The 13,677-nt window shown below is 37.8% G+C and overlaps 1 protein-coding gene across 7 annotated transcripts in view; it reads right to left on the bottom strand.

Moving 5' to 3' along the window:
* RALGAPA2 (Ral GTPase activating protein catalytic subunit alpha 2) overlaps positions 1-13,677 on the bottom strand; it is a 329,247-nt gene that overhangs the window by 207,278 nt on the left and 108,292 nt on the right. For 5 of the 7 annotated variants that reach the window (XM_017541502.2, XM_017541500.2, XM_017541496.2 and 2 more), the window contains exons 17-20: positions 12,224-12,364; positions 5,106-5,243; positions 3,208-3,305; positions 1,063-1,153 (exon numbers count right to left, since the gene is read on the bottom strand). In XM_017541502.2, the coding sequence (XP_017396991.1) occupies positions 1,063-1,153; positions 3,208-3,305; positions 5,106-5,243; positions 12,224-12,364 (468 nt within the window). The remainder of the gene's footprint in view (positions 1-1,062; positions 1,154-3,207; positions 3,306-5,105; positions 5,244-12,223; positions 12,365-13,677) is intronic. The other 2 variants (XM_017541499.2, XM_017541504.2) reach the window with 1 other exon arrangement.

The raw sequence follows: 13,677 nt of genomic DNA, 5'->3' as shown, positions 1-13,677 counted from the left end.
ACCTGAGCAGTTCTGCTTCTCAAAGTCTACTGTCTACTTCATAACAACTTTATGTGTCTACATCTCTGTCTGCTCACCCTCCTGGCTGCTGCTCTCTGTATCTCCTCCTAAGGGTCCCCTACCCTTGCTGTTTCTAATTTGCTGTCCTTTATTTACTCACAAAGAACTGAAAGTTGTCTCAGTAACAGGCGACCAATGGTAGGTCCCAAACTTCATCTCCCAAAGAGCTCTAAGCCAGCAGGGTGAAGATGGAGCTCCTCTGTACCCACCAGGAACCATCCTGAACTTGAGGAGGTGTTTACTATGCCACTCTGGCACCTGACTTCAGGAAAGCAGAGTATTAAGACTGTATTTTACGGTATATGTTTATACGTCTCAGGATTCTAATCCCATTTCATTTCAAAGTATTTATCCCATTGACTTGAACGTACTTCTGATGGCTTTTGCTTCTAGCCTCTGGGAACTTTCTGGGGAAGGTAATTTTTCTCCCTGGTCTGTCTGCTCACTCATGCCATCAGCCTCTGATGTACGCTCACCTGAAAGAAAGGCCCAGGGGTAGAAAGACAGGCCTCTCAAAGTACAGGTGAGTAGAATTGTTTTTTTGTATGTATGAATGAACCTTTCATCAATCCTACGATTCCAGGAATAAAAACATAGCATTTAACAATCATCTCTCTTAAATTGATAAGCAATCACTCAAGTTAGAAGATAAAAAGTGGGAAGAGCTAGAGTCTAGTTGCTTGAAATCAGCCTGAGCAACATGCTGAAACCTTAGCTCTATAAAAAATGGAAAAATTAACCAGGCGCATTGGCATGTGCCCGTAGTCCCAGCTTACTCAGGAGACTTCAGTGGGAGGGTCACCTAAGCCTGGGGAGGTTAAGGCTGCAGTGGGCCATGATTGTACCAGAGCACTCCCATGATTATGTCAGAGCACTCCAGCCTGGGCAAAAGAGACTATGTCTCAAATCACAATAATAATAATAATAATAAATAACATAAAAAGAAAGTAGAACATGTCGACTCCATAGTTGGAGGAACAGATCACATTTCTCAGTACTTACTCTTCTGTCTTTCCCTACATTTTCCTTGTGTCTGCTGCAAATCATCATTCAAATCCAATTCAGCAGGGCTGCTGCTTCTTCGAACTAAGATCTTCAGACAAAAAGAAATACTGTATTTACTACAGGAAAGTTTTTATTTCTACAAGACTCAAGTTTCTAGCCCAAATTTATAAAGAAAAAGAAACAAACAATAATAACTAAATAAACTGATGTTTTCTATTTGAAGGATATGTTTTCACAAATTATTATATTTAATTTCATGTTACTCAAGATCCGACACTTTATATCCTCTACTTTGTCAATTTACATCCAATTAAACTGATCTAAGAAGGAATGCCAAATCATAGGGAAGAAATTTGTTTTAAAGTTCTATTTATTTTTCTGGTCAAGCACACATATATAGTGAACACGATGCTCTAGGAAGGCCTAGATTATCCACACAAACGGTGAGTGTGCTGGGAGGGAAGGCACAAACTCTACCGAGAGTTCTAAAGTTCCACTCAGTGTCCTCCTAGTTAAGTGTGCCACAGACTCTCCTGAGCATTGCTTAACCTTGTATTAAATTCACAGGATTAAAAAAAAATCAGGAAGCAATCTGCATCCTCTAAAAAGTTATAATATGCTTGGAGAGACAAAACATACATAAATTACACAAAATAATTATAATGTATATAAGCAAAATATGCCAACTTTTTGAAACAAAATATTTTGAAACAAAAATGGCCAATAAACACGCGGGAAGATTTTTAACCTCATTAGTAGTCTAAGAAATGCAAAATAAGATATCCTATTTTCACCCAGTTGACCAATAAAAATGAAAAAAAAATCAGATAATAGAAAGTATTGGTAAGAATGTAGATGAATGGAAGCTCCACACAATGTTGGCAAAAATATAAGTGACGCAACCACTTTGGAGAACAGGAGTTATCTTTTAAAGAAGAACATTCTTGTATTCTATAACTCATTAATCCTAAATAGCCAGCGTAGAGAAAACATTAAACATGTAGGTACTGAAATACATACAAGAATGTACATGACTACAGTTTTCATAAAAACAAAAAGGTGGAAACAATCTAAAGGTCGACCAACAAGAGAATGAAAAAACACATTGTGGTCTACTTATAGTGGAACACCATATCACAGAAAACTTGATGAACTATTGCTATATGCCACAATGTGGATAAATCTTAAAAACACATAACTGGGTAAACAAAGCAACAGTACTTTATTTGAAAATCAAAAGTAAGGAAAACTAAAGAGCATTCTGTTTTGAGATACATACTTATACAACAAAACTATAGAGCAAAGCAAGGGGATGATGAACACAAAGCCAAGGTAAGGCCCCTCCCTGTGGGGAGGCAGCAGAGAGAGGGAACAAGGAAGGAGCGTAGAAGCCAAAAAACAACACCGTAGATATTCCTGATCAGACGCTGATGGTGGGTTTGTGGGTATTTCTGTCATTGCTGAAAACAGAATATACAAATGTAAACTGGCACATGCCCTTTTAAAAAATAAAGAAAAAAGAAACTTAACATGGGTTATTGTCCAGTAAGAGGGGAACAAAAAGAGGCCCTCCCTTTTTAATTTTGTATCTTTCTGTGATGTTTGAGTTTTCTATGAATACATGCTACATTAAAAAAAATGAATAGGGGTTATCTGCATGAATGAGTTATAGGTTTATGTTTTAATTTTCTTCTTTATATTTACATATATATTTAAATAAGTGCCATTTAATTTATTTTATTTTATTTTAAAGAAACCTAACATCTTTGTGAATACTCACTGATTCCAGTAACTCATGTCAGGTGGAGGCTACCTAAACTGATGTCAGGAATGGGGAATCTGAAATGTAAGTTTAACAGGCAAAGTTAACTGCTTAAAAATATCCAGTGCCATACACAGATCAGGCTCTGAAGAACTCAAACTCCATTTTCACGTTAATTTTTTCCTATTTTTGTAATGTGACCGTAATTTTACATAGAAAGCAAGTAAAATATTGAAAGATATCAACATCATTTGGGCCCATAACCTGTCTAAATGGAAAAAAAATGTTTTAATTATCACTGCCACCAATAAATATACTTACTGAGCACTAACTAATGTTTATTTTTAATGACAAACTGAAATGGTTTGAAAATATCTTACTGTTACTCCTTCGTGTTCTCTCTTCACATGTCCTTTATTCTCTTGAATAGGCTGAGGCTCTGAAGAACTCAAATTCTGTGCGTTTTCTGCCTTTTGACCTAGAAATGGTGGAGCAGGGGGTACCAGAAATAGATAGAAGGAATGTTTCAGAAAGTAAAACTGGAAAATGATTTTATATATAAGTAACTATTAAATTTAAATATTCTAAGACAAGTAAAAACAGGTATTATGGGCCTGGCAAAACAGCAGCCTATGGGTCAAGTTCACACTTTAGACCTGGTCTCTGGCCCACAGAGAGCTCTGAAGAGAGTGGATTGATTACTGTTCTCTGTGGCCAACAAGTTCACTTAGCGCACTTAGTACAGGGGAGGGCAATGAAACCCTTCCTGCGGTCTGGGGGAAGGCATCTCAGAGAAAAGGTACCTAGGCTGGCCTGGTGAACTAACAGGAAGAAGAGATCAGTAAGGTGCCTCAGTATTGCTTGAGAATAAAGATTGATGGGAGCACAAATAACCAGTTTTCAGTAATAAAAAAAGGAATAACACCACAAAGCCTGAAAACACTAAAACTGATCATAAGAGGATTTTATGAATAATCTGGGAACAATAAATTTGAAAACAATGAGTAAGTTTCTAAAAAAACATAATTTATCAAAGTTAAAACAAGAAAAGGAAAATCTCAATAGTCCTGTAACTATTTTACTTTTTAAACTTTTTAAATTTTTTAACTTAACATACAAAAACTATATTAACGTATTGTATATAGCATGTTGTTTTGAAATGTGTGTATGTACTGTGCAATGGCTAAATTAAGCTAATGAACATGTATCACATACTTACTTTTTTGTGGTGAGAACACTTAAAATCTACTCTCAGCAATTTTCAAGAATACAATACACTGTTACAAATTATAGTCACCATATTGTACAACAGAGGTCTTAAACTTATTCCTCCTCTATAACTGAAATTTTGTTAAAATATGAATGGTATTTTAAAACATTCCTACAAGAAAAATCCAGGCAACTGGTAGTTTCTACCAAATACATATGGAAAAAAATAATAACTTTATATAAAACCTTTCAAAAATTTTTCAGATAACACATATTCTGAAGCTTTTTTTGTATTTTCTTATTTCAAGGGAATTTCTAAGCGAGAATAATTCCCTACTCATCTCATGAGACTAGCATGACCCTGGCATTAAAAGATAGGAGATAACTTGTTGACAAATAGAATGTCTTAATTTATGACATCCAAACTGAATAAGTAGGTCCACTGATACGACACACTTTAAACATACTCTTTCACTTAGAAACACATTCTTTGCTGTTTATAGGTAAAACCATCTGTCTCCTTGCTTTCCACACTCTGTTGCTGTTTCAAGTTGTTGGTGAAACCGTGTAGATTAATGCCATTAAAAGTTATTATTTTCAACCTCAGCAGAGTCAGCAAGCTGCTAATAAACTTTTTCACAAGTCTGGTCAGCTTTCCATTCTCATTTTCAACTTTAATGACTCTTCTCACAGCCCTTTCCCTACATCCCTGCCCCCCATCCTGCCGCCCTGCCTTCTGTATACTTAATTGATGCTCTTCCTGACTTCATGTTATAACAGTCTCTGTTTCTCTTCTACTCCAGCCACTTGGACTCCTGTCTAGTTCTCAAACATGCCAACCTTTAAAAAAGTGGGTATATATCTACATATAGATAGATATAATTTAGACAAACGTTTAAATAGTGCAAATATTTCACTGCCATAAATCACATCCTTGCAATCAAATTAAAAGGTTAATTCCCTTGAAATAAATATATTTAGAATACATGTACAAAGTAATGCTATATGCAGCTTTTATTCCTCTATCATAATCTATAGTTCTGTATTAATCACTGAAGACATCACGTACCCTGAGAAAAATCTGAGCACAGCGGCTCGGGGATATCAGAGGTGCTGCTACTCCGAAGGACCTGCTGCTGCTGTCCCACCGTGAGATGGCCAGATCCAGATGCAGGTGCATTTTCTGACTGTTGACACTCCTCCACTTCTGTGAGCATTAACACAAAACATGCAAGGTTACAGTTCAAGATTTTTAAAAACACATTCACCACTTAAAACAACAGATTTAAAAAATAAAATTTCAAATGCTTTTCACAAAGTCAGATAATCTGCATTTATACCATCAAATTTCCTACACGTGCTAACCCCTAATATTCCACTCCAAGAACACACTTTCCACTTAAGCTCTATAAAAACTTTTATTTTTCAATCAAAGTAAAGGAAAAAAGCCACAATAAAAGGTTAAGAACTGTAAAAGTCATTTGGAATTTCAGGGCCAGGCATGCCAAGGAAAGAGAGATCCAGGAGATGCATACAATGGGTAATTTACATTTGAGAAGAGCAGAAAACAACCCCCCACCCCCCCCAACACACACACCCACACCCACACCCACACCCTAAAGGAAGATGAAAGGAAACATGGGAATTTCTGCTGCATTATTCCTTTTTAACAGATAAGTGCCAAACTGTCCAAAATAAAGTTCTATAGTTATTTAATGGCTTATTTCATCAAATACAACGTCTAATTATTCTCTAAAGTACAGAATGATTCACAGGTATTTAGAGAAAACCAATATATATATGACATAAAATAGAAAACCATAGATGGGTAGGGACCACAGGATAATCTCAGTATTATTACAAGCTATATTTCCCTAAAGAATGAGTTCCCCCCAGCTCACTTCTAAACTGCACAGTACACTTTAATCTGTAAAGACCACCCAAGGCACTAGAATTATCAGCCCACTCTCTCTCTAGAGTTACAGCTTTAGGGTTGCACCATCTTTTACACAGCTTGTTTTAAGACCCTGCTAACTAATCACTAATCACTGTCCCCATCTTCTTACCACCTTCATATTTATCCTCTCCATGCTCCCTCTAAAATAAAGATCTGACTGTGCCACTCCTCTTAAAACCCACCAAAGCCCTCTCTTGTTATAGAGTAGTCAAACACATGCTGGTCAGGGTGAATACGGGCTTTCCTTGATCTCACAGGACATACTGATCCCCTTGCAAGGTTCTCTAGCTCACTTTAATCTCCAGTAGTACTAACCCAGTTGGCACCTGCTGCTCTCTTCTTCCTGCTGTTCACTCCCCTATGCTAAACTCACACATGCTCCCTCATCCCTCTTTGCTGTGCTGCCCTGGGAATATCCCCTACAGGACTTGCTCCCTAGCCCACATGGAAGCCCCACTGCTGTGTTTCATACTACATTCCACACTCACTGATATAGTCATAAAACTCTACATCCACATAACTAGAATAAAGTATTTTCCAAAAATTTTAATCTGCTAATTACTACTACTAAGAAGAGGTTGATCAAAACTCAGCCTGTAGTATCTTAACTGGCTGGGTCACCTGGTTTATCACCTGAAAGGAAACTCACTGCCAGTGAGCCACCCTCTGTATAATCCTTTAATCTGAGTCATAAGGCAAAGTGATGGCTCACCTTATGCACGAAGTATGTAGGAAGATTCTAAATTTAATACACAGGATTTCAATAAAGGGTTGCTATTTTATTTTTTCTATCCAAATGAAAATGCCATTTTATAGTATGTTGATATAGTTACAAGACCTTAAAACTATGAAATTTGTGTGATCCTTCACTTACAAAAATTTATCTATTTCCTTGTTTTTTTTGAAACAGTGCCTTGCTCTGTGACCAGGCTGGAGTGCAGTGGTGTGATCATAGCTCACTGCACATGTGACCTCCCTGGCTCAACTGATCCTCCCACCTCACCCTCCTGGCTACCTGGGAGTTCAGCACACACCACTGTGGCCACAAATTTTTGTCTTTTCAGAGAGATGGGGGTTTGCCATGTTGCCTAGGTCTCAAGCAGTCCGCCCACCTCGGCCTTCCAAAGTGCTGGGATTGCAGGCATGGGCCATGGTGCCAGCCCATAGTCTAGCTTTCGATGCTGGTAGGAAACTGAGTTTGGAGTACAAGCCGAGATAGGCCAAGGTAGAAAGAAAAGGCAGATACGTTAAAGCCTCATGTTTCCCAGGTTGTCTTTGCCTTCTTCTTCTTTTGAACAGCCAAGAACTGTTCATTTTTCTACAGAGAAACACAAAGCATATGTGCACATTTTTAATGTACCTACACATCCCAAAGTGTAGACTACATCCTTCTCACAGATCTATTTCTAGTCTCTTCAGCCTTCAGCAACAAAAGCCAAATAACACCATAGGACCAGCCCTTCCGGCTGTCTTCTCTCATTGTTTATTCTAATTATCCAAGATGTTGAAACCTTCTGGAAAGAGTTTCTGTTTGTTAATGAATTTCCTTGTTAATCCAGTATCAGTAGAGGGAGCCCAAGAGCTGCCTAACTTTCTAAAATATAATTGGCAAATGCCATCTTTCATGGATAGTGGGAAGAGCTGGTTTTATTCTCTGAAGCCTGATGCCAAAAACTGATAGATGTTGATTTCTGGCCTATGAGCAGGAGCAAATAAGGGCTGAGCCAACACTGGCAGCATCTTTCTAAAGATAAAGAACATCGCCATCTGGTGGGATACAATATAGCCACAGCACCATTGCTTCCAAATTAGAGTGTCCCCACTGGTCTTCAACACAGCAGACGGACGAAGAGCCTGCCACCACCAGCTGGTCTGCCTTACCAACAGACTGGCCTAATGCAGCTTTTAAGGCTTTGTTTTTATAAAACTGTCAGGAGGGACTTGTCAGATGGAGGAAGTCCAAGCCTTTAGGAATAGTGGTCAGTGGCAGGGTGTTGAGTGGGAAGGAAGGGGAGAGTTATGATGCTTAAGTGTGCTGTGGTGTTGTAGGTACCCTGAGCTACTCCTGTAGTTGACTATCAATTGAGATGGTATGAAAAGAGAATTTTCAGTTCTCCTTATGCCACAATTTAAACCCAAATTCCTGATTCGTAAGGGTACATTTCTTGGCATTCTCATCCTTTATGTTAAATACATGTTTTGTAGAAATGAATACATGAATGACAAACATTTTCTTTATACTATTTTTCCTTTTTATATAGTTCTTGGGCTCCCTCTGCTGGCATTTTATTTAAGAAAGAGCAATTTATGTTAAAGCTGCTGTCATTCTATGGGGTTAGCTGTAGCAGTTGTTCTTTCGTAACAAATGAAAATCATTTTAATAGTGATATGCAAATACCAAAAGACAAGATTATCCGATATTTAAAATAGAGAAAGAATTATATCAGTTACATTAAAATTACATAATAAATCCTAGATCTATCACATCTTCTATTTTGAATGCCACACAATTTCTGTTTAAATCACTTCAAAGCGCTAAATTCTATCTTAGATTTGTCAAATAATGTACTCTCTCTAAAGCTTAGCTAGTCCCAATTGCTCAGATTTTAAATCACTAACTTTCTCTTCTCTTGACAATGTAAGTTACACAATACCATTACTAAACCATTACTTTCTAAAGCTCCATTCAAAACACTTGAAAATGATCTAATTTCATTTTTTCCCATTAAGAAAAGGCAGTGTGATCAAATTAAATTAAGTGTGTAAGCTTTTCAGTAACTTCTATATTTTTCCAGATCTCTATTTTTCACAGCAATTTCACTCACTTTTTAAGGCTTCCTTAATCAGTCTTCCATTTACTAAATGGAGTGAGGCTCATTCTTCAATAACCAAATTTCTGAGTTCAATTTCTCCCTTTTACAAGGTTGCATAAGCAAAATAAATAGTATAATTTCCTAATTTTTGAAACACCATGTATGATACCAATCTGATCCTATAAAAAGCATAGGAAATGCGCATCAACTCAGCATCTTGAGGTTTCCCACAAGATCAAATTTCCCAAAGGTAAATCAGACCAGGTCCTGACAAAAAAGCACTTCCTGGAAGCACATAAACCAGATGCAGAAGCAGTGAGGCAAGGTTTGCCATACCGTTCCTATATGTCCTTTTTGAATAAGGGGTGACTGTTGATTCTCTCATTACTACTATTACAATATTCCTAAAAGAAAATAAAATCTACCATCTGTGTGGCCTGTTAAGTGCTACAGACTGATAAATGTCCCAACCTAAAAAGCAGTTAAAATTGTAGAAGAGGCACTCACAGCACTTTGGGAGGCTGAGGCGGGCAGATCACGATGTCAGGAGTTCAAGACCTGCCTGGCCAACATGGTAAAAGCCCGTCTCTACTAAAAATACAAAAAATCAGCTGGACATGGTCGCATGTACTTGTAATCCCAGCTACTTGGGAGGCTGAGCAGAAGAAATGCTTGAACCGGGACCGGAGAGGTGGAGGTTGCAGCAAGCCGAGATCACACCACTGCACTCCAGCCTGGGCTACAGAGAGAGACTCCGTCTCAAAAACAAAAAAAAATATAGAACAGCTGGAAAGAACTGTTCTCACAAAGAAAAAAAAAAAAAAGAAAATCACAAAAACTGTCAGTCCTACCTCCCTAACTGTGTTTATGTAGCTATTCATATTAATGGAAACAGGTGGTTGTGACTCCAAAACACAACATCACTTCTTCCTCCCAGAATACAAACAACCTGCCCAAAATTCTGCTGCTGCTGCCAAACACAATCCCAAAAAGATCAGAAAAATATACAATCGTGGCTAAAAGTAAGTAATTCTCTATTGCTTATATTATTAAAACAATTTTGTTGGGTTGACTAGTTACACAGATAAGAAATAAAAACAACAAAAAAATGTTAACTTAAATGTAAACAAAATTAGCAATCAGTCGCTGATAGGGTACAGAACTTGTGGCCAGAAAGCAAAATTAAGTGTCCTATTATCTAGCAGTAGGTTAGCAGGATATGCCTACACACTAGGATTTAAACTGCAGGACAAATTCAATTACTTTAATGAACCAACCAGTAGAGAATATACAATTTGGCCTTGGGTCAGTCTCTTGACAGGACAGTCACAAAGGACAAAGGCATCAATTTAATAGTAAAGAACCAATGGCATCAGGCTAAGAAGCTCACCATCATAGTAGTCAGATGAAACAGATAATGGCAGGTTGTTCTCAAAGCCACTATACCCTGAAGTCCTTTCACCCCTTGTGCTACAAAATCAAGAACAAAGATAGCAAAGGCAGGGAACTACAGACCGAGCCCAGGACACTTGATTCCACTCTAACACAGGATTTCTCAGCCTCAGCACTGCTGGTATTTTGGGCCAGACAATTCTTTGTTTGGGAGCTGTTCTGTGCATTGCAGGCTATTGGGCAGCATCAATAGCTGACTTCCATCCACTAGCTGCCAGTAGCACTGTCCCACTTGTGACAATTAAAAGTGTCTCCAGGCCTTGTTGAAACTGTTGCCAGTTGAGAACCACTTCTCTAAATCATATTTAACTTCAGTTGGAACTGTATACATATACACAGGAACCAAGAGTCTTAGTAAAATAAAATGTTATACTGCATGAGAACAAAAGCTTCCAAAATTAAATTACTAACAGGAAGAGATTTCTTGTGGGAACATGTTTTGGACAAACTAGTAAAAAACTTGAGAAACCAAAGATGAAAAAAAATGGACTGTGACATAAGAAAACTTTTCACCACAAAAAAAAATTCTTTTGGGGTACATATCAGTCAAATAGGGGGTAAAATCATTTTAAATACTTTATTAGTCATCGGGCAGTTAAAACTCAACATTAATTTAACTGACTAGTGACAATTTTCCCATGTACCATTCTTACTGTTTTTTTTTACCTTTAATAGTTACTGGAGAAAAAGAGTCTTCTAAAAAAACATTATAGCCCTCACTCTTGGTAAAACTAACTTATTTCCTTAAATTCTACAAAGTAATATGGTATTTTACATAGCCAACAGAGGACTTAAGCTTTAATTTTGCTTTGCTAAAACACAGTATAACATAATTTAGTACTACAGAAAGCCACAACTAGGTTATCGCCAATGTTAAAAAAAAATACTAATCTTTGGGAGGCCGAGGCTGGTGGATCATGAGTTCAGGAATCCAAGACCACCAGCCTGGCCAACATGGTAAAACCCCATCTCTACAAAAAGTACAAAAATTAGCTGGGCATGGTGGCACACACCTGCAGTCCCAACTGCTCGGGAGGCTGAGGCAGGAGACTTGCTTGAACCCAGGAGGCAGAGGTTGCAGTGAGCCAAGATTGCGCCACTGCATTCCAGCCTGGGCAACAAAGCAAGACTCTGCCTCAAAAAAACAAAAACAACAACTACTAATCTACAATACCAAATTTCTGAAACTAAAAAAGATCATAAAAATGATCTTTCTCTTTTTAGGAAGAAGATCCAGTTCATCCTAGAATCACTACAAAATAATTAGACTAGACCTAATTGTTCACTATAGAGCAAGGTAAATCCTGTTGAAGTAGCTAGGCTAAAAATGACTTTTGGTGCTATGATGTCTTAAATAAAATGTACTGTGTGTAAATCACACACGGCTACATTCAATTTCAATTGGCCAAAGTACAGGAACAACATTTCTTTGTTTTGAAAATTATTGCTTTTTTGCACTGGTCCTTTTTCACTCAAATTTCAATAGTCAATATGAATCTACATAACTGATCATTACTTCACATATATGATTTATTAACTCCAAGTAGATCCTGCCTACATAATTTTTCCAGTTTATTCATTTTTTTTGGAAGATACAGCAAGCATTCTAATACTGACATGTTCAAAACGTTTACGAAAATCCCCTAACTTTCTATGGGCACTCTATAAAGACACACTAAAGCAGGCATCACATTTCCCCCTATTAAAAGCTATGGACTTAAAATCCTTCTATCCTCCTTAATTGTTATTGCAAAGACCAAAGTCACCAAAATTTTTCTTGACTATCTAATTGCCACTAAGCGTCTAACTACACAAAGACAATTACTAGTATTCACTGCAATTTAACACTAGTGCTATGGTTAGGCACATGTGTGATGTGGGCATATTAACAAAGGAAGCAAGGCCCAGGGGCAAGCGGGAGAAGCCTGGGAACAGTGATGAACACATGAGACAGCATTACAGTACCTGACAGCCTGTGAGAGCAAGAAGAGTAAGAGAGACCAGGTAAGAGAGCGCTCACGGTGTGAAGGAGGAGCGGGACGCTTTTAGTGGCAGGCAAAGCCTCAGAAAGGTGGACACAGTTGCTGATAGACTGGCTTCGCTTAGCTTCCAGGAGAGACAAAGTAATAATTATGTCAGAAGAACAATAGGACCTTTCACTTTATTATTATGACTTTTCTGGGCTCTCTCTAAACATTTAAAGGAAGTCATTTTAAACTTTAAAGGAAGTCAGTACAAAGTACAGTATTTAATTGCAGTCTCTAAATACAGCCAACTTTCAGTCAGTCATTCTCATGACATAGAAGAATGGGCAATCCACAAATAATTTTCTTTTGAAATGCTTTATATGTTTAGCCTCTCCTTCTTTCTGCTGCCTATCAGATTCACATTTGGGTTATTTGCTTGGACAGACATTATAATCAGTTTTCCTTTCCTCAAGGCCATGTACAAAAACGCCATGGTGAAAGAGGGAGTATCTGGCCTTCTTTCAGAAGTTGGTTTGCTGAGAGCTGACTGTATTCAAAAGCAAATCATTTAGTAAATTAAATATCTGAAAAGCTCAAGAACACACACAAGTCAAGTTAAACATTAAAAGATTTGATATTTGAAGAAAAGGTAAAATCTCCATGAAACCCATCCTTTTATGTCACATTTCATGCTTATTAAATCCATACATCTTTAATGTCAACTTTATGGTATTCTTATGTGTTCTATATACTGTTAGTCAAATAAACATCGGGGAAATTGAACGGACACCGGAGGAAAACATGCTTCATATATGTAAAACCACAATCAGCAAAATCAGTTTAATCCTAAAACAAAAATATAAAGATTTACTTGCCGCTTTACTATTTTTATGTGACTTCAGTTAACATTAATGAAACGGACACAAATGATAGTGACACATTTGCAAAACCTGAAACAAACTTTTTACCCTACTGTCCTTTCCCCTACCCTTTGCCTATTAGAATTCCCAGTAGGCTGGGTGTGGTGGCTCACGCCTATAATCCCAGCACTTTGGGAGGCCAAGGTGGGCAAATCACCTGAGGTCAGGAGTTAAGACCAGACTGACCAACATGGTGAAACCTCATTTCTTCTAAAAAGAAAAAATTAGTTGGGCATGGTGTGCACGCCTGTAATCCCAGCTACTTGGAAAGCTGAAGTGGGAGAATCACTTGAACCTGGGAGGCGGAGGTTGCCATGAGCCAAGATCTCACCACTGCACTCCAGCCTAGGTAATAGAGCAAGACTCTATCCCAAAAAACGGAAAAAAAAGAATCCAATGATAGAAAGGCTGGGTGTGGTGGCTCACTCCTGTAATCCCAGTACTTTGAGAGTCAGAGGCAGGCAGATCACCTGAGGTAAGGAGTTTGAGACCAGCCTAGCCAATATGGTCTCAACACAGCCCGTCTCTACCG

Source organism: Cebus imitator, unplaced genomic scaffold, assembly GCF_001604975.1.
Source record: "Cebus imitator isolate Cc_AM_T3 unplaced genomic scaffold, Cebus_imitator-1.0 Scaffold134, whole genome shotgun sequence".
Taxonomy (NCBI): domain Eukaryota; kingdom Metazoa; phylum Chordata; class Mammalia; order Primates; family Cebidae; genus Cebus; species Cebus imitator.
The sequence above is the reverse complement of the archived record's forward strand: the minus strand, read 5'-3'. Positions and strand labels throughout refer to the sequence as shown.